This window comes from Engystomops pustulosus, chromosome 2 (assembly GCF_040894005.1).
Source record: "Engystomops pustulosus chromosome 2, aEngPut4.maternal, whole genome shotgun sequence".
Lineage (NCBI taxonomy): Eukaryota > Metazoa > Chordata > Amphibia > Anura > Leptodactylidae > Engystomops > Engystomops pustulosus.
This window is the reverse complement of record NC_092412.1, coordinates 94345133-94371007: the sequence shown is the minus strand read 5'-3', so window position 1 is coordinate 94371007 and position 25875 is coordinate 94345133. Positions and strand designations below refer to the sequence as shown.

The following is a 25875-nucleotide window of genomic DNA, read 5'->3' as shown; positions in this document are numbered from 1 at the left end:
CACAGTGCTTCTGAGACGGAGGAGAGTCCTCGACCTGAACAGGTTGGAAGAGGCAGTGGTGGGGCCAGACGGAGAGGCAGGGCCAGAGCTGGTGCATCAGCGCCACTGTCAACTAGTGAAGCTCCCGTGGTGAGGGCTCTTGCGGCGAGGGCTAGATCTTCAGAAGTGTGGAGGTTCTTTAAGGAAACACCGGATGACCGACGGACTGTGGTGTGCAACATTTGCCAAACCAGGCTCAGCAGGGGTTCCACCACTACTAGCTTAACTACCACCAGTATGCGCAGGCATATGAATGCTAAGCACCCCACTCAGTGGCAACAAGCCCGTTCACCTCCGGCCGTGCACACCACTGCTCCTTCCCCTGTGTCAGCTGCTAGTCAGCCCCCTGCCCAGGACCCTGCCACAAAAACCCCATCGTCGCCTCCACGATCCTCCACAGCATCCACCAGCGTTCAGCTCTCCATACCCCAGACGCTGGAGCGGAAACGCAAATATAGTGCAACCCACCTGCACGCCCAAGCCCTTAATGTGCACATCTCCAGATTGCTTAGCCTGGAGATGCTGCCCTATAGGCTAGTAGAGACCGAGGCCTTTCGCAACCTCATGGCGGCGGCCGCCCCTCGGTATTCGGTCCCCAGCCGCCACTACTTTTCCCGATGTGCCGTCCCAGCCCTGCACCAGCACGTGTCAGACAACATCATCCGTGCCCTGACCAACGCCGTTTCTGACAAGGTCCACCTGACCACGGACACGTGGACGAGTGCTGCCGGGCAGGGCCACTATATATCGCTGACGGCACATTGGGTTAACTTGGTGGAGGCTGGGACCGAGTCTGACCCTGGGGCTGCTCATATACTGCCGACGCCGAGGATTGCGGGGCCTACCTCGGTCCAGGTGTTTCAGGCCTACTATGCCTCCTCCTCCTCCCACCCCTCCTCCACCTCCTCCTCCGAACTACCATCCGTGGGCACGGCGCCATCAGTCGGTAGCTCTAGGCACAGCAGCAGTGCCGTCGCTAAGCGACAGCAGGCGGTGCTCAAACTGCTGAGCCTAGGCGACAAAAGGCACACCGCCCAAGAGCTATTACAGGGCATCACGGCGCAGACTGATCTGTGGCTGGCACCGCTGAACCTCAAGCCGGGAATGGTTGTGTGTGACAACGGCCGTAACCTGGTGGCTGCTCTGCAACTCGGCAGACTGACACATGTGCCATGCCTGGCCCATGTGTTAAATCTGATAGTGCAGCGTTTCCTCAAGACATACCCCAATCTGTCTGATTTGCTCACGAAGGTGCGCCGCATCTGTGCGCATTTCAGGAAGTCCAGCCCAGATGCTGCCACTCTCAGGGCAGCGCAGCGCCGCCTCCAACTGCCCGCTCACCGACTGTTGTGCGACGTGCCCACGAGGTGGAATTCAACACTGACCATGTTATCCAGAGTTTACCAGCAGCGCAGAGCGATTGTAGACTGCCAGATGTCAACTTCCACCAGAACTGGTAGTCAGGTCAGTCAGCTTCCTCAAGTCTACAATGAGGAGTGGACGTGGATGTCTGATATCTGTCAGGTGCTGAGTAACTTTGAGGAGTCAACACAGATGGTCAGTGGCGATGCCGCCATCATCAGCCTCACCATCCCGCTGCTTGGCCTGTTGAAAAACTCTCTGGTCAGCATGAAGTCGGAAGCTTTGCGCTCGTCACAAGAGACGGGGGAAGAATATTCCCTTGTTGATAGCCAAAGCACCCTGAGGTCTGTTTCTCAGCGCATATCGGAGGAGGTGGAGGTGGAGGAGGATGAGGAGGAAGAGGAGGAGAATGTTGGCGAGACACAAGAGGGGACCATTGTTGAGTCCTTCACTGTTCAGCGTGTATGGGCAGAAGAAGAGGAGTTGGAGGAGTTGGAGGAGGAGGAAATGGACAGTCAGGCCAGTGAGGGGAGTGAATTCTTACGCGTTGGTACTCTGGCGCATATGGCAGATTTCATGCTAGGCTGCCTATCCCGTGACCCTCGCGTTCAAAGAATTTATTCCAGCACCGATTACTGGGTGTTCACTCTCCTGGACCCACGGTACAAGCAAAATCTTCCCACTCTCATCCCTGGAGAGGAAAGGAGTGTGAGAATGCATGAATACCAGCAGGCCCTGGTGCACAAGCTGAAACAGTATTTCCCTTCTGACAGCGCTAGCGGCAGAGTGCGTAGTTCTGCGGGACAAGTAGCGAGGGAGAGTAGGCGAGCAGGCAGCTTGTCCAGCACTGGCAAGGGTACGCTTTACAAGGCTTTTGCCAGCTTTATGTCACCCCAGCAAGACACTGTCACCTGTCCCCAGTCTCGGCAGAGTAGGGCTGATCTTTACAGAAAGATGGTGAGGGAGTACGTAGCTGACCATACCATCGTCCTAAATGATCACACAGCTCCCTACAACTACTGGGTTTCAAAGCTGGACATGTGGCACGAACTGGCGCTCTACGCCTTGGAGGTTCTTGCCTGCCCTGCCGCTAGCGTCTTGTCCGAGCGGGTTTTCAGTGCAGCTGGTGGCATCATCACCGATAAGCGTACACGCCTGTCGACTGACAGCGCTGACAGGCTGACGCTTATCAAGATGAATAAAGCATGGATTTCTCCTAATTTCCAATCTCCAGCAGGTGAAGGAAGCTCAACCTGAATAATTTATCCACTCCTCCTCCTCCTCCTCATTTTCCTCCTTCTCCTGCTCTTTGTACAGTAAAGCAGAGGAAACTGGCTATTTTTTGACAGGGCCCACTGGCTCTACCTATAGTACTTTATGCATTTAATTTTTCTGGAGGGCCACCTACCCGGTCCTCTGTTTGAAACAATTTTTGTGAGTGCCACATACAGGCACTCAATCTATTCCATTTTTCTGGAGGGCCACCTACCCGGTCCTCTGTTTTAAAAAATTTTTGGGACTGCCACATACAGGCACTCAATCTATTCCATTTTACTGCAGGGCCACCTACCTGCTCCTCTGGTTTGAACAATTTTTGGGACTGCCACATACAGGCACTCAATCTATTCCATTTTACTGCAGGGCCACCTACCTGCTCCTCTGGTTTGAACAATTTTTGGGACTGCCACATACAGGCACTCAATCTATTCCATTTTACTGGAGGGCCACCTACCTGCTCCTCTGGTTTGAAACATTTTTGGGACTGCCACATACAGGCACTCAATCTATTCCATTTTACTGCAGGGCCACCTACCTGCTCCTCTGGTTTGAACAATTTTTGGGACTGCCACATACAGGCACTCAATCTATTCCATTTTACTGGAGGGCCACCTACCTGCTCCTCTGGTTTGAAACATTTTTGGGACTGCCACATACAGGCACTCAATCTATTCCATTTTACTGCAGGGCCACCTACCTGCTCCTCTGGTTTGAACAATTTTTGGGACTGCCACATACAGGCACTCAATCTATTCCATTTTACTGCAGGGCCACCTACCTGCTCCTCTGGTTTGAACAATTTTTGGGACTGCCACATACAGGCACTCAATCTATTCCATTTTACTGCAGGGCCACCTACCTGCTCCTCTGGTTTGAACAATTTTTGGGACTGCCACATACAGGCACTCAATCTATTCCATTTTACTGGAGGGCCACCTACCTGCTCCTCTGGTTTGAAACATTTTTGGGACTGCCACATACAGGCACTCAATCTATTCCATTTTACTGCAGGGCCACCTACCTGCTCCTCTGGTTTGAACAATTTTTGGGACTGCCACATACAGGCACTCAATCTATTCCATTTTACTGCAGGGCCACCTACCTGCTCCTCTGGTTTGAACAATTTTTGGGACTGCCACATACAGGCACTCAATCTATTCCATTTTACTGCAGGGCCACCTACCTGCTCCTCTGGTTTGAACAATTTTTGGGACTGCCACATACAGGCACTCAATCTATTCCATTTTACTGGAGGGCCACCTACCTGCTCCTCTGGTTTGAAACATTTTTGGGACTGCCACATACAGGCACTCAATCTATCCCATTTTACTGGAGGGCCACCTACCTGCTCCTCTAGTTTGAAAAATGTTTGGGACTGCCACATACAGGCACTATCCAAATTAAATTGTCTCCATAGCAGCCTCCACACGTTGTCTCCATTGCTACCTCCAAAAGTCGTCCATATAGCTGCCTCCATACATCGTCCCTTTATCAAACGAGGTGTGTCAGGCAGAAATTTGGGTTGTTTTCATGGATTCCACATCAAAGTTGTTAACTTTGTCGCCACCCTGCTGTGTAATCCCCAAAATATACTGGCAAACTTTTACCATTTAGGGATATTATTTCAGCGCTTCTTGCGCATCTGTTTACATTCCCCTCACCCGGCATATCCTAAACTTATAAGAACGCTACTACACTTGATCTTATACAAAAGGTTCTTAGAAGTGCTGTTTGGGGAGTAGCCTAGAGACAGGGGCTTGGATTGGCGAAAGCTCGCCTGGCAGCGGAACGCCAGCTCCATGCGCATCATGCGCTTCTTGCGCATCTGTTTACATTCCCCTCACCCGCCATATCCCAAACTTATAAGAACGCTACTACACTTAACTTGGTGCAGGCTGGGACCGAGTCTGACCCTGGGGCTGGTCATATACTGCCGACGCAGAGAATTGCGGGGCCTACCTCGGTCCAGGTCTCAAAGGCCTACTATACCTCCTCCCACCCCTCCTCCACCTCCTCCTCCTCCGAATTACCATCCGTGGGCATGGCGCCATCAGTCGGTAGCTCTAGGCACAGCAGCAGTGCCGTCGCTAAGCGACAGCAGGCGGTGCTGAAACTGCTGAGCCTAGGCGATAAAAGGCACACCGCCCAAGAGCTATTACAGGGCATTCCACATCAAAGTTGTTAACTTTGTCGCCACCCTGCTGTGTAATCCCCAAAATATACTTGCAAACTTTTACCATTTAGGGATATTATTTCAGCGCTTCTTGCGCATCTGTTTACATTCCCCTCACCCGGCATATCCTAAACTTATAAGAACGCTACTACACTTGATCTTATACAAAAGGTTCTTAGAAGTGCTGTTTGGGGAGTAGCCTAGAGACAGGGGCTTGGATTGGCGAAAGCTCGCCTGGCAGCGGAGCGCCAGCTCCATGCCAAGATCCAACTAACATAGTTTTAACTGCAGCACCTTTAATCTACTACTAGTTCACTGCCTCCATACATCGTCCCCTTATCAAACGAGCTGTGTCAGGCAGAATTTTGGGTTGTTTTCATGGCTTCCATGTTAACTTTGTCGCCACCCTGCTGTGTAATCCACAAAATATACTGGCAAACTTTTATCATGTACCGATATTATTTGAGCGCTTCTTGCTCACCTCCTTTGGTTCCTCTCTGCCACCCATTGGTTTGAAGCCTGAGTCCATTTAGGGTATGTCGCCATGACACTCTCTAGCCTGCTGCCGCTGCCTCTGCATGCCGTCCCCTATAGTGTCAGGGTCAATTATTGGATGTTTTAGATGCTATCTAGCTTCATTCTGTCACTCTGTCATGGCCATGCTGTTGCCCATAATTTTGGCATAATGGTGCGATTATGCAGCCTCAGAGGCATCCATGCATGCTGCCCCTGCTGTTTCCTGTCCATTTCCGTGGTGTTTCCATCCTTTTCTGAGGTTCCCAGGTGTTTGGCCAAGCTTCCCTGTGCAGAGCCTTGGTCCCCTTGAAAAATGCTCGAGTCTCCCATTGACTTCAATGGGGTTCGTTATTCGAGACGAGCACTCGAGCATCGGGAAAAGTTCGTCTCGAATAACGAGTACCCGAGCATTTTAGTGTTCGCTCATCTCTAATTATGACCCATCTATCATTAATCTCACTGCAACTTTTCTTTCTAAAAAGGTATTACTGTATTTTTCGGACTATAAGGCGCACCGGAGTATAAGGCGCACCATCAATAAATGCCTGCTAAAATGTCTAGGTTCGTATATAAGCTGCACTGGATTATAAAGAGCACCTGATTATAAGGATGAATGACCAGCAGGTGGCAGACCTGTGTACCGTTCAAGGCAGCTGTTGTCTATAAGTACGGTTTATATATAAGGCCCACCTTTGATTTCTGAGAAAGTCAAAGGACTTTTTGTGTGCCCTATAGTCCGAAAAATATGGTAGAAGTTAGCAGGCAAGAGAAGCCAACAGAGTGTGAGTTTTACTGTTTAAAGCTCCATTCACAGATACGTATATGGTGGCCATGAGCTAGCTGCAAAATTGTCCGCTAGCTCACAGCCACTGTAGAGGAGCATTATGCATGGGCACGAACTGAGTATCACCACACCATGTCCAAGCCATGTGGCTGTACTGCAAGAAATAGGACAGGTCCTATTCCTGCCAGGATCTGAGGTGCAGCCACACAGCTCAGGAGTGCTCACCCCCTCCTTCTTCACCTGGCTTGTGGCTCACAGTTCACTTTTGTATGAATGGAGCCTAAGAAAAATCCCAGCACTCCATTCCTATAGCTTTGATATATACATTTTTTATGTGGATTACGGAAATTCCCTCTTCAATCACTGTGCTCCTCTTGGGGTTCCTCTATTCCTCATAACTTAAACTTCTCTCTGAAATTGACAAATTCTATTTTGCTAGCATGATGGTCAGAATTACATAGTTCTCCGTCCAGTAAGCAAGAGACAACATAACTGATACAGACTGCTGTCATATAATGAAGACTACATGCCATAAATGCTATTTTCATACAGATGGCAACTTAGCTACCAAGAAACATAAACACCAAAGTATCGTGAATCTAACCATGATACATTGTAAAGCATAACAAGAAGCGGTCAGTATTTTAAAGTGCATATGGTATATTTAGAAACAGTTACTTCAAGTTACTGCTGCTAAGGATGATCCTACAAACAACTGTATTGCTTTATGGCCTTAGTTTTTTACACGTATTTCCATTTCGGCTTCATTTTTGTTGCATAAATATCCTTTGTGGAATCTGTTGTGTGTTGCTCTTCACCAGAGATTGTAGTTTTTTAATATTAAGACTTTCTTAGGCTGTCTAAAGACAAGATGTTTTTGTATTTAGTTATATACTGTTATATACTGTTTTGGAGCGACTGCACAGAACATACTACAATTGTGTAGTGTCATAACCTTTGCCTTTATATTTCTTATGTGAAAGTGCGGGGCTTTGTTACATATTTTTCATTAGAGCCCAGGAGCATTAAGGTTTGTTTCTGTTCTTAAAAATCCTAAGTTCTCTTAAATTTGTTGTTTCAAAGCCTCATATGGTCACTGGCAAACCACAATTTAATCACATATTTCATGTAAGAAAATGTAATCTTCAGCCAAAAGATAGCAACTGTTTTACCCTAGGCGACAAATGTTCTAGTAAATAAAGTAGGTTGAATCTTGATAGCTTTGATTTCATTACTTCTTACAATTATAAACTTGTGGCTGACCTCAATACACCATTTAGTAGGAGGCTATGTTTAGTCATAAAGACAGACTTGTCATTGTTCACCTACTAGCTTAATGAAAGAAAATCTATATATAAAACAGGATCTTAAAGATTTTAAACTTAAAATAATGAAAACAACGAGCTAGGAAAAATGATATCAGACTATGAAATAAATATACTTTTCCACATTTATTAAAGAGGCTTTCCAGGGGAAATAAAAAAAGAACACACATATACCCAATCAGGAAGTGATGGGTTATAACAAGACCAACTTGTCCAATTACTGCTCTCCTCAGACCAGGAGACAAGAAAGGAAGCAAAGTACACTGAAAAATGGCAGAGATATTCTGTGTCTGAGGTGGCAAGGACAAAGTAAGTTCTAAGACCACCCCAGAACTTCCAGATGAATGCAATGCCCCAAACCGGAGATACCAGAATGTTTTTCCATATTCATGGAGAGAACTGTATCTATATTTAAATACAGAACTATTCTAGGGTAAACTTTCTGGTCACTTACACTACCCATTTGAGGGCAACGTCTATATATTTGAAGGAAATCTATAATCAGAATCAAACATGATATACCAGGGACACTTTCTCCAGGCACTGTGACTGTGGGGGGTAATCTTCTTATATTTGTCATCTGTGGCCCCTTCATTCTAAAATCAACTTTTACAAATATGTTAATGAGCCAAAGGGACTACCCTAACTACTCTGTGGTCTGGCTTCACACACTGTTATACTGTCTCACACTTCTCCCTGCTCCCTCGGCACTTGTGCATTGAGCACTTCCTGCAGGGCAGTGGGAGAGACCGTGTAACAGCCTTAATATCAGTTCACAGAAAGGATAGGGTAGCCCCTTAGGCTCAATAGCATAATATTAAAAGTTGACCATGGATAACAAATATAAGAAGATAACCACAGTCAATCACAGCAGATTTTAACTTATGTTAAGGAAATCTACCATAAAGTTTAACAAAAATACACATACTCAACCACTTCCATGCTGGGAGAGTGAGGTATCTATAATGCAGGAGCCCAGGATTCATGCCTCTCATGCCATGCCATGCAGAGAGAGGGAGGTGCGAGAGGCGTGAATAATTAGCAGCACAAGTCAGACATCTTGTCCCTGAGCTCCAGCCTGCTAATTATATGTCTTTTTCCAGCTGATCCCAGCGTGTCAAGACTAAAGAAGACCACCACAGGGATCGGGATGAAGAGGAGCATAGTTGAGTATGTGTAGTTTGTTTTTTGTTAAACTTACTGGTAGATTTACTTTAATGAATTGTTAATGTTACATCAATGTATCTCTTCTCAGGAAGGGGGTTTGATTTTTTTTCTCTAGGTAACATTTGATCCAAATACAATATAGTCCACATTTGATACAACAGGGTTTTTAAATGATGATTATATGTGTGTATGTATTTATGTCTGTCACTTAATAAAACAAAAGCAGTTTAACAAAAAAAACAATTGATATATATTGAGATGATTTGTATATTCAAAAGTATATTCCCTGAATTAAAGGGGTTTGCCCATGAATGTAAATTCTCAAATGTCAATCCCCTATTGATAAAGATCATTTTAACTCTTTACTTATTTTAATCATATTTCTCAGTGATGGTCAGTGTAAAATTCCAGTGTTCTGTGAGATGAAAGTGTGGTTAGATTATCAGGGTATAGGGTTTATATACATTTCCATTTACCTTCTGAACATTGTACTAGTACCTGACACATAGAAAGAGTGATGAGACAGATCAGAGATGAGATCCATGAAATGCATATTACCCACAATGACACTCTTAGATAAAGAACATATCTGCCTGTAGCTTGTAGCTCTCCTCACGATGTGATGTGTTGTTGTTTGCTGGCAGGAAGTCAGTGAGTGTGAGCTGGTCCTGGAATGCAGGGGGGAGGGGGCTAGAGGCAGAGAACCGCTTAGCTCCACAGCACTGAAATTGTGTACACCAGGACTGATAGAGATAGGTTGGAATTATATCAGTGAAATGCTGTATTTTTGTGAATTGTGAATAACAATGAATTAGGGAATGTTTTATTGTTATCCTGAGTACATTTAAGAAACTTGTATTTGTGGGAATATCCCTTCAAGAACACCTGATTTACAGACAACTTCTGTTACAAACAGAGCTCTTTGCTCAATGTGACCTCTGGAGGAGCTCTTTGCATGCTGGTAATTTACTGTATTTTAGGGTGAGACTGCAAAGGTCAATTGGAAAACTTATTAAAGATGTACAGAAAAGCTTTATTGTTGGTCCTTGCTCGCATGAGAACCCAAAATTCAGAAATTCAAATTGTCACAGTCATAAAAAAAATATGCCTCTTCCTATATTCTACATAATCCAGAGTCTGTCTGTACAGATAGATGCATAAAGTTACCCCATTTGCCATTGCAGAGTAGTGTGTGACTGCTACCTAAATCTATGCCTTGTGTACGTATATGAATGCTTGAAGTCTTTTTTCAGTCTTGACACAGTGAAGTTTAATTCAGCTTGAACACTAATAAAATGTAAAGTCTATGGCACTTCTTCTAAAAGAATTTGACTACTTTGGGCTACCAGAGGTTATATCATGTAAAAATGTTTAAATACTTAAAATTAAATTAAAAAGTAAAACCAAATGGATTAGGAGTACATTGGCAATAAAAAAAAGTTGTCATTCAAGATTTTATGCTTGGTGACAGGTCTTTTTTTAAAAAAAAACTGACATAAACTGACTTTTCTAAGCCTGCCTTATAGACACTAGCTATGTTTTATTTGGAATGGCTCATCTGGTTGGGAAACTGAAGACATAAAAATATCATGGTCCTAAATTTTAGGAAAACATTTGGAATGCTTTTAAAGCCATATTGAAAAATGGATTACAATGAGTATCAACTTGAAAAAGTATATGCAAAAATTCTTATTGTCATACAGATCTGTTTGCTCACCTTTCATAAAGTTTTTGTGCAGCAAACACTTTCAGGCACATTTTCCATTCAACAATATCCATTAGCTACACTGTATGAAGCTTCACAGCCTTAAGGCTAAGCAATTACTGATATCAGATGTGCACTCACTGGGAAAAACTGCTTTGAGTTAAGAAGAAGAAAACCAATTCCAAGCACATAGAGGCATTCTACAGAGGCATGACATTGATAAAGATATCTCTTGTGTCATGTCGCAGTCTGCTCCTCTGAAATCCCACTGTTAACCAATGAGCTGCATCACCTCCTATTTTATCTCATCCCCTCCAAATCCCTTAATAAATAGGTTGTTTATTTAAAAAAAAAAACACAGCAGCATATAAAGCTGTGCTATATATAATCAGGCCTTAGGAAATGTCAGACAGTTGTCTATATAAAGTGGTTATGTGAGCAATCCTGCAAATAATGCTTCATGTTTGTTCTTGGCCCAGGTTTAAGAATCTACGGCAATCAAGGCTCTTGTCAAGGCATCAGGATCCGATGTGGCAATATAGCAATTTATGGATGTGAAGTTACACAAGCAAAATCTAACCTGCTGTCTGGAATTAAGGACCAATTTAGTACATTTATAGTGGACATTTGTTGGGAATGTTGCCCACTATAATCAGCGTACCACGTTTCCTTGGCTACAAGGACCATTTGGCAAACAGAAATTCTAAATAGCACATCTACACATAACACATTTTAGTATGTGTGTCACTGATATTGACTACATATTATGTTATATACATTGTAGTGGCTTGAAGATGTTTTTGAGGATAAGACACTGATAACTTATTCATTGGATAGCTCATCAATATCAGATCAGCGGGAGTCCTAACCTATGAAGGGGTCATCAATATCTTTATCCTTGAATACCACTTTAAGCTGTCCAGCAAGACACATACACTGGATTCACAAGTAGCCTTGTAATCAGCAGCACTTTAACAACAGTTTAGAGACATGTTTTACATATCCAATACCATCTTCTAGATATATATGTTATTTAGATTGGAAATAAAGTTAAGCTATAATTTTACAGATTTTATAAAACTTGTAGAAACACAACTCCCAGGGCTCAGGTGAATTATGCCATATGGTATATCCATAGGTGCCAATATATCAGAAGGGTATTTTTTTCTCTAGAAAAATAATCTACAAGAAGCCAATTTATTTCTAGCCCACAAAGAGAATGGGTAAATTTGACCTCTATTTTTAAGAGAATTTTATCTTAAGGAGAAATCAAGATGGTATGAATGAGACTATGTATGAGCTAAATCGATTTCACCAAGTAAGAGGACAAAGGGTTTGTAAATGAGGACTTAACGTGTACTTAAAAAAAATTGTAAAAAAAATGACAGATTTGAAAAGTTCAAATCTCAGAATTCCGGGGCAGAAGTTTCAATGTGATTGCATCTCATCAGCACAGTTTAGCTATGTGAGAGGCCATAGACGCAGGTCAGAGAAAAGTCTCCTTACATAGAGTGCCATTAGTGAAGGTGTACAGAGACTTAAACGCCATGCATTATCCCCTGGGGATTCTTGGAAATATGCTAATAAGTCAGTATATAGAGCAATGGCACAATAAATACAAATTGCATCATTCTAAAGAACCCCAAAAACTTGATCAAGAAATAATTTTTGCCCCCCAAAAAATAAACAATAAGACTTAAAAAGGATTCCAGGGGTGTAGCATTCTCTTATTCATTTATCTAATCTGCATAACAATAGGTGTTTCGACCCGCAGACACTAGTTCACAGCAAGAACTTTTAGGCATATTTCTAATTTTCTACATCCAATCTTCTACATCATATTGGATAATATTTAATGATTCTGCTTCTTGTATTTTAGAACTACCTAGGAGAACAGACCCTGCAAATTGATTTTGACTTAGATTTTTTTTTTTAAAAAGAGAAACAGCAAGTATCCAAGTTTTTTATCAGGTAATCTTATACGCAGTTTCTCGTTTTAGTTACTTGGAGCATTTTGCTCTGCTGGATTCTTTGTATTTTGTCTGGTACCATTAACAGTATTCTCATATCATACCTTGTGACATTGATTGGATCAGAAGAGGAAACAAATCATCACAGAATACTTTGATTTGTCTGACTTGCAAATGTATGTAATTGTTTATCGATTTTGTCTGGAGGTTATCCTACTGAATTATGTTAATTGACATTATAAATATAGAACAAAGAAAGAAATAAGAACCTAAGAATCACAAACATAGAGTCTTGTTATATCTGTAAGCAACTGTAATACATGTCCTAATTGACAGTATATTATTTGCCAAGGAGACTTCCCAACAGCTCAGCTGTAGATAGTAGTCTACAAAAAAGGCTAAACAAGTAGAGCACTTCAATTAAAGTTAAACTATATTATCATAGTTACCAACATTTTAATTGGCAAAATTAGGACAATGAAGTCTTACTGTTAGACATGCTTTTTTTTAATTAATCGTGCTAATTTTAGTGTCAAGACAAGTGAAGTTTGCAGCATCTCGAGAAATGGTTAAAGATGGAACCTATACTTTAGTGACACCAATCTTTCAGTGGTGGTTGAAATGGTGGTCAAAGAGCTACAAGTCATCTCGGACCCTCATCTACCAATGTAGATCATCAATGAGAAGAGTGTGGTTGCACATCCTACTCATAACTTTTTGCTATTTTCGAGAAGATAGGTACCAGGTCACTCAAGACACAGATCAACTATTTTTTTGACTTGTGGACTCTTTCTTTCACCTAACCATTAAGTTTTGGGTAACACTTAAGGGTTTTTACGAACTGACCTAACTCATTGTCACCCTTTAACCCCTTTACTTGTCTTTGTTGCATGGAGTTCGTCAGGTCGCCCTCTTGAAGGGCTGCTGTGTAGCTGACAATTGTTCAGTTGTTGTAATAGAAGCCATAGGAAGTAGTCAGTACACAGAATGCAAAAGATCTCACATGAACCAGCTCACAAGGAAACATGAAACAGCTCCTCACAAAGACCCATGGAGCTAAAAGGGGTGATCATGCCTGTCAGAGGACATAGCAAGTAAGATGAATAGATACTGATTAACATGACTGCAGTGCTTGGAAACCCCCCAGTGTTTGGGGACAGACCATTTTGTGTGTTAACTAAATAAGTAGACTCACCCAAGGTTATGTTGACCAATGCTACATCTGTACTGCCAACATTACTGAGGAATGGTGCTTTTGGATCAATACTACCTATAGATAACTGACATTTAGCTTACCCAAAGTAATGCCAGGTTGAGAGCCATTCACTTTCTAACACGTTTAACACCAACACGCTTTAGTTTAAGACAGGTGTCCAATGTCAATGTCCAACATATAAAATTTTCTGCGTTCTGTGTCAATTTTGTGTCTATGTCAACATTGTACTATGGATACTAATTTAAATAAGTATCTGAAATGATGAATATAATTGAATATTCTGTGTACTTACAAACAGAAGCAGCAGGACAATATCAGGGTTATCACATGCGCAAGCAACATGCATAGGAGTCCAGAATTCTTCATCTTGGTGGTTTACATTAACTCCACGGTCAATGAGGATTTCTGCTGCAAATGCATTATCATACCGTGCACACTGGAAGAGATAAAGAAAACGTCTTTCAGACTGATTGACATAGGTACATTTTCAAGAACATTTTCGTATTGTAAAGCTATAATTCAAGGGATTAGAGGCTCAGAATAAGCCAGTATTCCACTTTTGATTTTGCAGCAGTGCACCTGTCATCTGATTTATGAGGATAAGCAGAAATTTATGATATTGTGGGATGTGTATGTATTTTGGTACAAAACTCAAAATCCATTTCCAAAATGGCTAAAGAAGAGTTTATATGTTGTTGAGCAGAATGGATAACAGCAGGCAGAAGAAACCTGAAGACAATGAGCTGCATATCACATACTGAATTCTAATCACATGTACCAAGCAAAGGGGAACTGCGTGCAAACCACTATAGAATTGAGATAAATTGGGACAAAAGCTTGGGGGAAAATAACTGAAAATCTAGAAAGATAGGAAAAAATGGGACTATAGCGGGAGATTAACAGAATTTGTACGGTCACTTCATGTTTGGAGTAAAATATGTTGACGCTTTGTGACATAAAATCCATTTCATATCATAAAACTGTACAATGTGGAGGAGTGTGTAACACGGAATGAATGATTTTGGAGAGATGAGAACTGCTTCCTACATTTGGGGCATCTAGAAGATGTCCATGAACTAGTAAGCACTGAATGCAATGTTACAACACTAGCTAAACAGAAAATAGTACATTGTTAAATGTTTCCATTAGTCTCAGAAACAATCCAATAACCTGCAAAGCTAGAAGAAACTTTAATTTCCCTGTGGTATCAATGTAGATCTGTCAGTAGAAAGAAACTATTTAATGCCAGTCTGTGTTTCAGTTCATTCCTGAAATACAGGCAGCCTGTATTCTAATGTTGGAACTTGTCGAAATAAAGCTCTCGGGTGAGATAGAAGCATACTGCTTAGCTCCAGCAGCATATGCCTGTACCCGGGTCTCTTCATTCTTGCTCAGTCTACTTCCTCCTGTATAAACTTCTATGTCATCTTTTACCCCCACCTCTAAGTCAGTCATGATTGAGCAAAAATATTAAAGAGGGTCTTTCTCCACCTTCACCAAATTCAACTGCCTGCATCCTTTAATTGGCATTGTCATGATGATTCTGGGACAGTAGTAATAATTTCTCCACTTCACTGTAACCAAGAAATCAATTATTATTTTTTAGATCTCTTATGTGGTACCATGCTGTCCATCAGCCCAGGACCACCCATTTGAAAGTAGAGAGCCTAAGGATGCAGCAAATTGGAAGTGGTAAAAGGTCCTCTTTAGGGAAGATTCGCTATGGAATTTCCATAGTACAGTATGTCTGTTGACAACGGATCATTTTGTTTCTGCTTACGTCTGTTTTTTGTCCACATTTTTTTTTTTAAATCCATTATGCTTCAATTGTGTTTCATGTCCACAAAAAAGAAAAAAACAGACAGTTTAACATTGGTTTTAAGACATAACATATAGTACCCCAGCATCATCAGTGAAAAAAAAAATGAATTTCATAATTTCTATTTCCTTCTGTGATACATACGCAAACAAAAAAAAACAAAAATAGTACAGGTTCTAAAAAAAATTTTCACAGACAACAGGTCAGTTGTCTGTCAACAGATCAACAAATGTGAAATGTGAAAACACAAAAGTATTGTTCAGTAAGGCCATGAAAATCACACGAGCATGGATGAGAAAAACTACACCAGTGTGAAATAACCCTTAAAGAAAATCTACCATCAAAATCCATCATGATAAAGAAGGGGCACTTACAGATCCAGGCACCGTGACTGTGGCAATCTTCGTATATTTGTTACCCATGGCCTCATTCCTTCTGAAATAAACTTTTACACTTATGGTAATGAACTGAAGGGCTCTGGGCGGTTCACAGCATGTTTCTCCCAAGCCCCTGAACATCCTGCTAGATTACACAGGCAGAGGGAGGAAGGAGATAGAAGGGGGTTGAGAGATACATGTTCTGCTCACTTTAACAGCCTGTGAATCTGCAGCACTGAGGGTCCGAGATTGCCCACTAGAGCCCTTCAGGCTCAACAGCATAATTTAGAAGTTGATTTTAGAAAATAGGAGGCCATAAATAAATATAAGAAGATTACCACACTCACTCTGCCTGCATCTTTAGGTGTCTCTGGTTAATCAAGCTTGATTTGGATGGCAGATTTCCTTCAAACAGAGATTTCAGATTGAATGTCAGATTAGGTAAATTTCTTATAGTGTACTACTGATTTTATGCAAATTTCAAGGAGATTTGCACATCCAGTGACACCCCTTTATCAGCTAACGATAACTACTTCAATTATTTAGTTTAGTTTAGTTTAGTATAGTAGATGCTATTATTTCTATAAAATATATCTGGCTCCCTCTATATATGGGAAATCCCTACTAATCAGGTTTGTAAGCATTGGAGGATCTTATTATAAAGGGCTGTGCTGGCAGTGAGATTATTTATAGTTTTTGATTGGACTTTTCTAAGAAAAAAATGTAAAAGAATAGGCCCTTTTGGTCTTCTATATTTACTATAATTTACCCTAAAAATAAATATTTATACAAAAATACAGATAAGTGCTGATATAATGCAGTATGATTTGAAACTTCTCATTGAATGTAAAGTATAGGTGGGTGCTCACCTTCATTGCCACAACCAACTACACTTGTTTATCTTTAATTTCCTCCACGGGTCGGTCTTTGGTGACCTGATAGCCGGAATCCAGAGGATATAGACTTGTATCCAATGAAGAAAATGTTGAGCAATCGCTAGCTCAAAAAATACCATTCACCGCTCGACCATAGGGATTCCACTTTATTTTAAATATATCTAAAAATTACATATGGCTAAAAACATGCTAAAACACCGCATCAATTTTGCAATATGACGCCAGTCCTGACCATGGTTAGGAAAGGCATTGGTGTGATTTGCGCAACAAAGCGTGTCTTTTTTAAGGGCGAAAAAAACCCTTCCATTTGACAAACAGCAAAACGACAAAGACAAATGAGGTGCAAAAAATAGACTCACAACAGGTGCAAAAACAGTGCAGAGAAGGGGGAAATAAGATAAATGACCCCCACAGTCTCATTTTTGGAATAACACCCTAGCTGCAAGCCTTAAAAATACACTCACCAGATGAAGTAGACATCCCCCTGAAGTGATATGTGTATGTGGATCAGCTCCATCCTTTAATAACTGCAAAACTGTAATAAATCAAATAAATTAACAATGCACAGTATTACTCTCCTATAAGGGTATCTCTTACCCCTCTTACATATACTAGCTATATACGGCTGCTTCGTCCAAAAGTTACAGCAATGCACACACAAGCACTTGCATGAATCAAAGGAGATTTTTGGTCCAAAGAAGCCATGTGTAGTGGCATATAAAGTAAAATAAAATAGAGTATCAGGAGCCCTACCCAACATCAAGATAAATAATGGTGACACATTCCCTTTAAATATTTAACATGTACCTCTTTAAAAAGGTGTGTTACAGTTCTCCTTTATACAAAGATGAATTATAATAAACTTTTAAATATGATATACAGTATATGCATTTTTGCAAAAGAAAAAAAAAAATCAAACAATATTTTTTTGGCTTCTGTACTTTTTATAACAATTACTGGACAATTCATGAAACCCTGATAAATTGCATTGCTTCTGCTTACCTTCTTTGTCATCATGGTGGATGATTGCATCTTGTATTTTGTCAGAGAGCTGGAAATTTACTTTATAATTTTTCCTTTGTTTGATTCTTCTTTTATGGGCATCTTGTTTTTGTAAAGCCTTTTCACGTTCATAATAGGCCTTAATCTGCTCACAACGCATGCGTCTTACTAGACGCTGGCGCTGTCCCAAAGGGAGAGACTCCAGCAAACATTGGTCAATTTCCATGTCATGTGATCGAAAAACATTACAAAGCTGGAAGCAGCCTACAAGAGAGAGAGAGAGAGAGAGAGAGAGAGAATAGAATTTAATTAAGAAATCTAACAGAATTCACACTTTTAGGGCATACACATTTGCCCCACATAAGTCTTCTCCTGTGTAACTGTTCAGAGAAACAAGGAGAGAAATACAGCAAAGGAATAATACACTTTTTATATAATTCTGGTGACCAGCTATATCTTATCAGGCTCAACTACCTCTATTCTTGTAAATTGGCATTTAGCATCTCATAACTTATCTAGAAGTCTAAGCTAATCCTTCTGTCTTTTTGGTGGATTCATGAAAGAACAAGAAGAATATCTCCAAATCCAAGAGAACACTGAAGGGAATTTATCATCAGTTTTACTGTATTGAATTAGTGAAGGAGTTGATCATTCTAAATCTTTAATACTGCTTTGAGACGTTACTCCACTATCTACGCATTCCCACTTTCAACGCAATCGGAGGGGGGGGGGGGTTATCTTATCCTTTGCTCTTGTTTCGCTTCTTTTTGAGACTTTTTTGGTGCCTTAATGATTTAGATTTTTTTTTCCTGTGTTGCGCCTGATATATCTCTGTAATCCAGATGTTAAAGGGGTTTTCCCATAAATTCAAGTTAGGCCCGATCCATATGATAGGGCCTAACTTGCTGATCGTGGGGGATCCAATATGGAACTAGGGGTCCAATATGGAGGACCTTCAGCTGTGTATAGATATTATACTGCACCTCCTCTACATCACACAGTTTACTACAAGCTAAGCCGTTGTCAGGAGACATATTGGGAGAGGGGAAGGGCAGCAGGAGGGCAGAACTAGAGTCTCCTGCCATCTACAATGTGTTTTGCAGCTGTTTATTATTTGTTGCCTTCTGTCCTTCCTGTAATGAGAAGGTGATAGCAAAAGATTGAGATGAGAAAATTGGTGGACTCTGAGTATATGTATATGAGGGGAGATTTATCATCACGTTTCTGAGGTATAACTGTTCTAGTTGCCCATGGAAACCAATCAGAGCTCAGTTTTAATTTTATAAACAGCTGTGGGAAAATGAAAGCTGAGCTCTGATTGGTTGCCATGGACAACTAGAACAGTTCTTCTCTAAGAGACTTATGATAAATCTCCCCCATGGAGTATATGTCAGTGTATATTCTGTATGCCCATGTACATGATGTGTATATACTGTAATACTGTATATATTTGTATACATGCTGTCTATATAATCTATGTGCATGTATGTGAGGTACTGTATATAGACTGTATATATGTGAATATATGTCTATTGACTATATGTTCATGTAAATTATGTATAAATATAGTATGTGTGTATTGGATGTGTATAGGGTTACTGTACTGTATGCATATATATGATGTATGTATACTGTATGTATGTATTTGATGTGTATGAATATGTATATGTATATAAACATTTATTTTTTATATCTAAGAGGAAGGGGGCCCCATGCAGAAATCTGCTATGAGGCCCAGCCTCTTCTAGTTACGCCCCTGGATAAAATCTACCCAGTGGGCATAGAGAAGTCTCAGAAGCTCGTGGCTGTTTTAGTTAAAGATAAAGGTGACCGGGAATCAAAGTAACAGGCACTACAAAGATTATATAGTGAGGCACTAGGCATTTGTATCATAAATTTATTGTGAAATGTTTATTGTGAAAAGAAGAATTAATATTCTTTCACCCTGTTCCATTGAATATATGTATCCAATTAATATAGAATAACATGCTGGTTCATGTATTTTTCCTGGTGTGGCACACAACTATGTATCCTCATTTACAGTGGTGTCCAGAAAATATTGGTAAGCTTAACACATGCTCACCAATTTATCTGGTAAGGCTATGTGTGTAAAGTCTATGGTACTGTATGTAATTCTATGAGGAGTAATCAACATGGGTAGTTGTGATAGTAGTACACGTAGCATTCTTTGTGTATTTACTACTGATTCTCACATTCTGTATGAATTCAAACTTTCAATGTGAAATGTTCTATAGTTCTCAGGTCTTTTAAATAGGCCTGATATATTGCTCATACAAAGTCTCTAGGAAATACCAAGGCCAGGAAGAATATCAACCAAAATCCCTAATCATGTGTGTAATATGGATATGTATACAGTATTTTGTGTGAGATATTATATTATATAAAGATATATATATATATATATATATATATATATATATACAGACGGCTCCCTAATTAAGACTTACAGACGACCCCTAGTAACAAATGGACCTCTTGTAAGTGGTCATTTATTGTACTTTAGCCTTTGGCTACAATAAACAGCTATAACAGTTAGTAAAGGTGTATGTAATTAAGACTTATTGTTAATCCTGGTTGTTATAACAATCCAACATTTTTTAAATCTAATTGTCTCGGAGACCAAAAAAAAATTTGGCTGGGGCTACAATTACAAAATCTACAATTCCGACTTACATAGAAATTCAACTTAAGAACAAACCTACAGAAACAATCTTGTACGTAACCCAGGGAGTGCCTGTATATATGTTCTACTGAAAATTAAGCAAAAGAGATAGAAATAACTCATTTTTTCCATAAGAGACACAGTCATGAGGCCATGAGGCCAATTGCTTGAGAGGATCTATGTCATCATGTAGAATTTGCCAAACCCCATACGTGGGCCAATGCGGCTTTCTATACCAAATTAATATTTTAGTAAAACACAGGAGATATTATTGTGTCCCTGATTTTTTAACAGTACAGGACGCCTGCAGTGTGATATGTAGCAGCTGCAAATGTAGTATAATAGAGAGCACACTCCTAAGCATATTACTAAGACATTCAATTACATACGTCATGGCATAATACAGAGCTATTTGAAACTATTTCTATGTTACAGAAAGCAGTATTTCTTTATCTACTGCTGTGTATATTTTCTTTGAAATGTACTGTATGTTATAACACTATATAAACTGATAATTACACAAAGCATGACGTCCCATAACTTTGACCAGGAATGATCTCCACTTAGTCACCCTCAGAATAAGAAGTACAATCTGGACAGTTTCTAATGTGCTATGCATACATGCAGCTCCCAAACACAGAAATAGGTTTGTCTGCAATCTCCACCAGCATCTCTTTTGCTCTCATTTTTTTTATTAGATTTTCCTTTTTTAAAAAAATAAACTTCAACAAAGACATCAAAAAGTACAAGCAAAAGTAAAAATGTATGATGGAATATTTTAAGCGTCACCTAAAAGACATACAATGCATAGTTCTAAATTCCAATTTTGCATCTCATGCAAAAAATTGCATTAATTTATTGGAACCTTATCCATACACGTATCATCTGTATCAGCCCAGGGCCCTTGCAGGTGTCTTTTTCAAATGTACTGAAACTGGACCTGTCCAACCAATCTGGATTCTATGAAGACACAAACCAGACGGTGATAAATCTGGTGTAGCTGTTTAGTCATTATTCACATCTAATAGTTAACTCTATAAAAAAGGAAGCAAAATTTTGGGCCACATGAATCATTTTGGTGCTCTAACTTTTCCCACTAAGCCATGACCCCATTTCCACGATCATGTACTTTTTCTCATACTAGCCAGAAAAGTCTCCAGAAGCAGCCTTAATAAATGTGGCACAAGAAATTAATGCATTGATCTTTGCAAGTTGAACTAGGAAAATGTGCCTTGTGCAACACCCTTGCCACGCATGGTAAAATCTACTGTTGCTTAAAGGGGTTATCCGAGTCTTAAAAATTACTTAGGGCCGGGCTGGGGAGGGCTAGTTAAACATAATAAACTTGTACTTACCTCCTCAGGCGCCGCCGAAGTCCTGCGCTGCGGTCCCTTCGATCCGTGCCCCTGTTTGTTTACAGGGGCACAGAAGCCGCGCACAGGGAGCTTCCGGTCCGCAATGTGGCCGGTTCCTCCCATCCGTTCCTATCTCTCAGCCATGTAATGAAACCGGCGCACAGAAAAGACGGGCCGCGGGACATCGACGGCACCGAACGAGGTATGTACATGTTTATTATGTTTAAATAGCCCACCCCTGCCCTCAGTAATTTTTAAAACCCGGATAACCCCTTTAATCAAATCCCTCTCTATGCTTTAGGGAAGTCATGGCGAACCTTTTAGACACAGAGTGCCCAAACTACAACTAAAACCTACTTTTATGTTGCAAAGTGCCAAGATGACAATTTAAGCAGTAACTTATTGATCCCAACTTTATCATAAGTCTTAATCCTATTGACGTTCGGAGGACACTAATACAATAGAAAGAAAATTTGGATTTTAGCTTCCTATCAGGGTGCCCTGAAGAGGAAGAATCAGGGGACCCAGAGCAGGAGCTCCGACCATAATCCATCTCTGTCCATACCTTCTCGCTGCTTGTGTAGTCCTGGCAGCCACGGAAGTGTCGCTTTAAAATAGTTTTGGACCGCAGGAGGAAATGTCTAGCAAGGAGTCATGTCTAGCAAATTCTGTGCTAGGGTGAAGGCCTGGGTGCCCACAGAAAGGGCTCTGAGTGCCATCTCTGGCACCTGTGCCATAGGTTTGCCACTACTGCTTTAGGGTTTTCTTAATGAGCCTGATCAACTACTAATGATGACCAGTAAGTTGCTTTGTTATTGTTACATTGTACAGAGGTGCTGGTTGGATGATCCACCTAAGCTGGACACTCAAAAAGGTTATATAAACCTTTGGGATAGAAAGTTCTCTCTCTTTTCTACTGAGGTCTCTCTTGGAAGAGCCCAGAGACTGCTGAGGCACAGCACTCCTTAGCACATGGCCTGCAGCCATCAGGTCCCCAAGCAGACATCCACCTTCTGGAGTATGTCTTATCCTGCTGCTGAAGCAGCCAACTTTCCTCTCAGACCTGCCAGGCTGTGGATGAGGCCTCCGTTATCTGGTGCCAAGTACCATGACCACCAACAAGCGCTAGGCCGCACTCAATCACCTACTCGAAAGTTAGACTAGACAAACTTATTCTGTGCAAAATGTATCATTCAACATCAGACACTTTGGTAAATCTGACACAGCATACGATTGTCTGTCTAAATTTGAGACACTGTTGATAAATTTGTCCCAATGTGCCTCTCCTTCACCAATTTCAATGATAATATAAAGGCTTGCTACGCTGAGTGACAAACCAAACCTATCTGGCCAATCTTTACAATAGGTTTCCAGTATCATATTACATCAAGCAGTTACTCTTATTCTATACCCTTATTCTTTAAAAACCAGAAAACACATCAACAGTGTCAATAATACCAATTAGAATACTGTTACTTCATTGATTTTAGGAAAATTAATAATCAGTTTAACATTAAAATATTGTAATAACAAAAAAACATTACAATAATGGCGCATCCTAAATTCTTAGATTTAAGTAATTTACAGTTTTCAGACCTGCTCAATTTCAGATAAAAATATGAAGATTTTGAGCTACTGTATATTGGTAATATGAATCAGAAGCAGCCAGTTAGATCATATACAATTAGACACTCAATTACAGCTCATTCTTTATGCCAATTAGTAACAAATACTCATAAAATGTGACCTTTCAGCTTATTATCACATCAAGAATTGCCCTACTTAGTGAAGTTTCACATCTCCAAGAATGATGAGCTCTTCAGAGAAGATTAGTGCTTACTTTATGATACATTACAGGATCAATGATAATTCATACTGGTATGGGGATACTTAGAGCAAAAAAATATTTGACTTCACAATGGGAATAGTGTTATATTCTAGTAATGCATTGATAACTGTTATGTTCTGCTGCACATAAAGTAATACTGTTATAAAATCAATACATCATGCACTCTTTTTTTTAATGGTCAAAAAACAGTGGCTAGTTATTATGTCCACTATAATTTTCTTTGCAAACTGTTTGCATAAAGACTATGGGGTGAAATGTACTTAGAAAACACTATAAAGCATGTTGCATCATGAAAATTATAACACATGAACACCAAAGGATAAGTCATACACTAAAGCACTTTGTACACAGAGATATGTTGTTATGAACCAAATACAACATCTGACCACATCGTTTTTGAAAAAAAAAAAGCTACTTCAGTGAAAGGTTGAAATGGTAACATTAAGTGACCCTGAAATGTGGCATAGATAGAAATACAGTTGCAACACCCCTGCCAATACATAGGCAGGCTTGTTGTTGCGAACAGCACCCTCTCCAAGTTAGGAGCTGTCAAAACGAGTCATGAACCTTCTAGTAAGTTCTAACACTGGGTAATTAGGTAATCAGCAGCTGTAGATCCTGCCTGAAGAGGCAATGGTTAATTGGATGTGAGTGATTGACCAATTATGTTTCTACAATATACACTAGAGTGCGATTGGAGAGGTAGCCCCCACCTGACCAGGATAATAAAACCCCTGGATAGGGAGGGGCTAGAGGTCTCTGAGCACAAGGTATTACCAGCAAGCCTCTTGGAACCCAGCTCTCCCTAGAGAGCAGATCTTCTTAGAATACAAGCATACAGAGTGAAGAGAGACAGTGTCAGTACACCATCAGTTCTGACAATTATCCTAATCCCAGCACCAGAGCCAGGAGACTCAGAGCTACAGCTTCCAAAGCTTGGACACAGCTCCATTCCAGCCTGCATCTACTACCAGGCAGGTGCACTATTCCTGAGGACATTCTCCATGACCACTACAGTAATCTGAATGTGCTGTGAGACTGTTTAGGCCCCTTGCCAATAAAGAATCGTTATTTTGCACAACGTTGCCTCCTTCTGATTCCTGGATATGGCTGTTACCACCACGAGCTCTCCATCCATTACCCAGGGACTCATCTTACAGACAATCAGGGGTTGCCGCAGGGAGAACCAGTACATCAGCCTCTGCCTCCATATTTCCTGCACACAACACCTTCTGGACACCTGCAAGGCAGTAGGACAGCCCTCCGATCCCCATAGCAAGCACCGTGACATCAGCGTGCCTAGGCTGCAACCGAGATCCACTCCGGTATTCTGGGTCCCGGCTGCCTCCATGCCTCAAGAAAAAGCTAGGCCGCGGAGGGGGATGTTGCACAGCCCTGTAGTGACATGTAGAATGTATAGACTATTGTAATATATAGAGACCCTATAATCATATATGACATACTATATACTTTCTTATAGTAATATACACTCACCGGCCACTTTATTAGGTACACCATGCTAGTAACGGGTTGGACCCCCTTTTGCCTTCAGAACTGCCTCAATTCTTCGTGGCATAGATTCAACAAGGTGCTGGAAGCATTCCTCAGAGATTTTGGTCCATATTGACATGATGGCATCACACAGTTGCCGCAGATTTGTCGGCTGCACATCCATGATGCGAATCTCCCGTTCCACCACATCCCAAAGATGCTCTATTGGATTGAGACTGTGGAGGCCATTTGAGTACAGTGAACTCATTGTCATGTTCAAGAAACTAGTCTGAGATGATTCCAGCTTTATGACATGGCGCATTATCCTGCCAAAAGTAGCCATCAGATGTTGGGTACATTGTGGTTATAAAGGGATGGACATGGTCAGCAACAATACTCAGGTAGGCTGTGGCATTGCAACGATGCTCAATTGGTACCAAGGGGCCCAAAGAGTGCCAAGAAAATATTCCCCACACCATGACACCACCACCACCAGCCTGAACTGTTGATACAAGGCAGGATGGATCCATGCTTTCATGTTGTTGATGCCAAATTCTGACCCTACCATCCGAATGTCACAGCAGAAATCGAGACTCATCAAACCAGGCAATGTTTTTCCAATCTTCTACTGTCCAATTTCGATGAGCTTGTGCAAATTGTAGCCTCAGTTTCCTGTTCTTAGCTGAAAGGAGTGGCACCCGGTGTGGTCTTCTGCTGCTATAGCCCATCTGCCTCAAAGTTCGACATACTGGGGCAGATTTATCAAGCTGTCTGAAAGTCAGAATATTTCTAGTTGCCCATGGCAACCAATCACAGCTACCCTTTAAAATATTCATGAGCACTGGTAAAATGAAAGCTGAGCTGTGAT

At 41.0% G+C, this 25875-nt stretch overlaps 1 protein-coding gene across 2 annotated transcripts in view; it reads right to left on the bottom strand.

The window, feature by feature from the left end:
• MYO16 (myosin XVI) overlaps positions 1-25875 on the bottom strand; it is a 272125-nt gene that overhangs the window by 180357 nt on the left and 65893 nt on the right. For both annotated transcript variants that reach the window (XM_072135556.1, XM_072135555.1), the window contains exons 2-4: positions 17630-17893; positions 17092-17162; positions 13828-13971 (exon numbers count right to left, since the gene is read on the bottom strand). In XM_072135556.1, the coding sequence (XP_071991657.1) occupies positions 13828-13971; positions 17092-17162; positions 17630-17855 (441 nt within the window). In that variant the 5' untranslated portion in view covers positions 17856-17893. The remainder of the gene's footprint in view (positions 1-13827; positions 13972-17091; positions 17163-17629; positions 17894-25875) is intronic.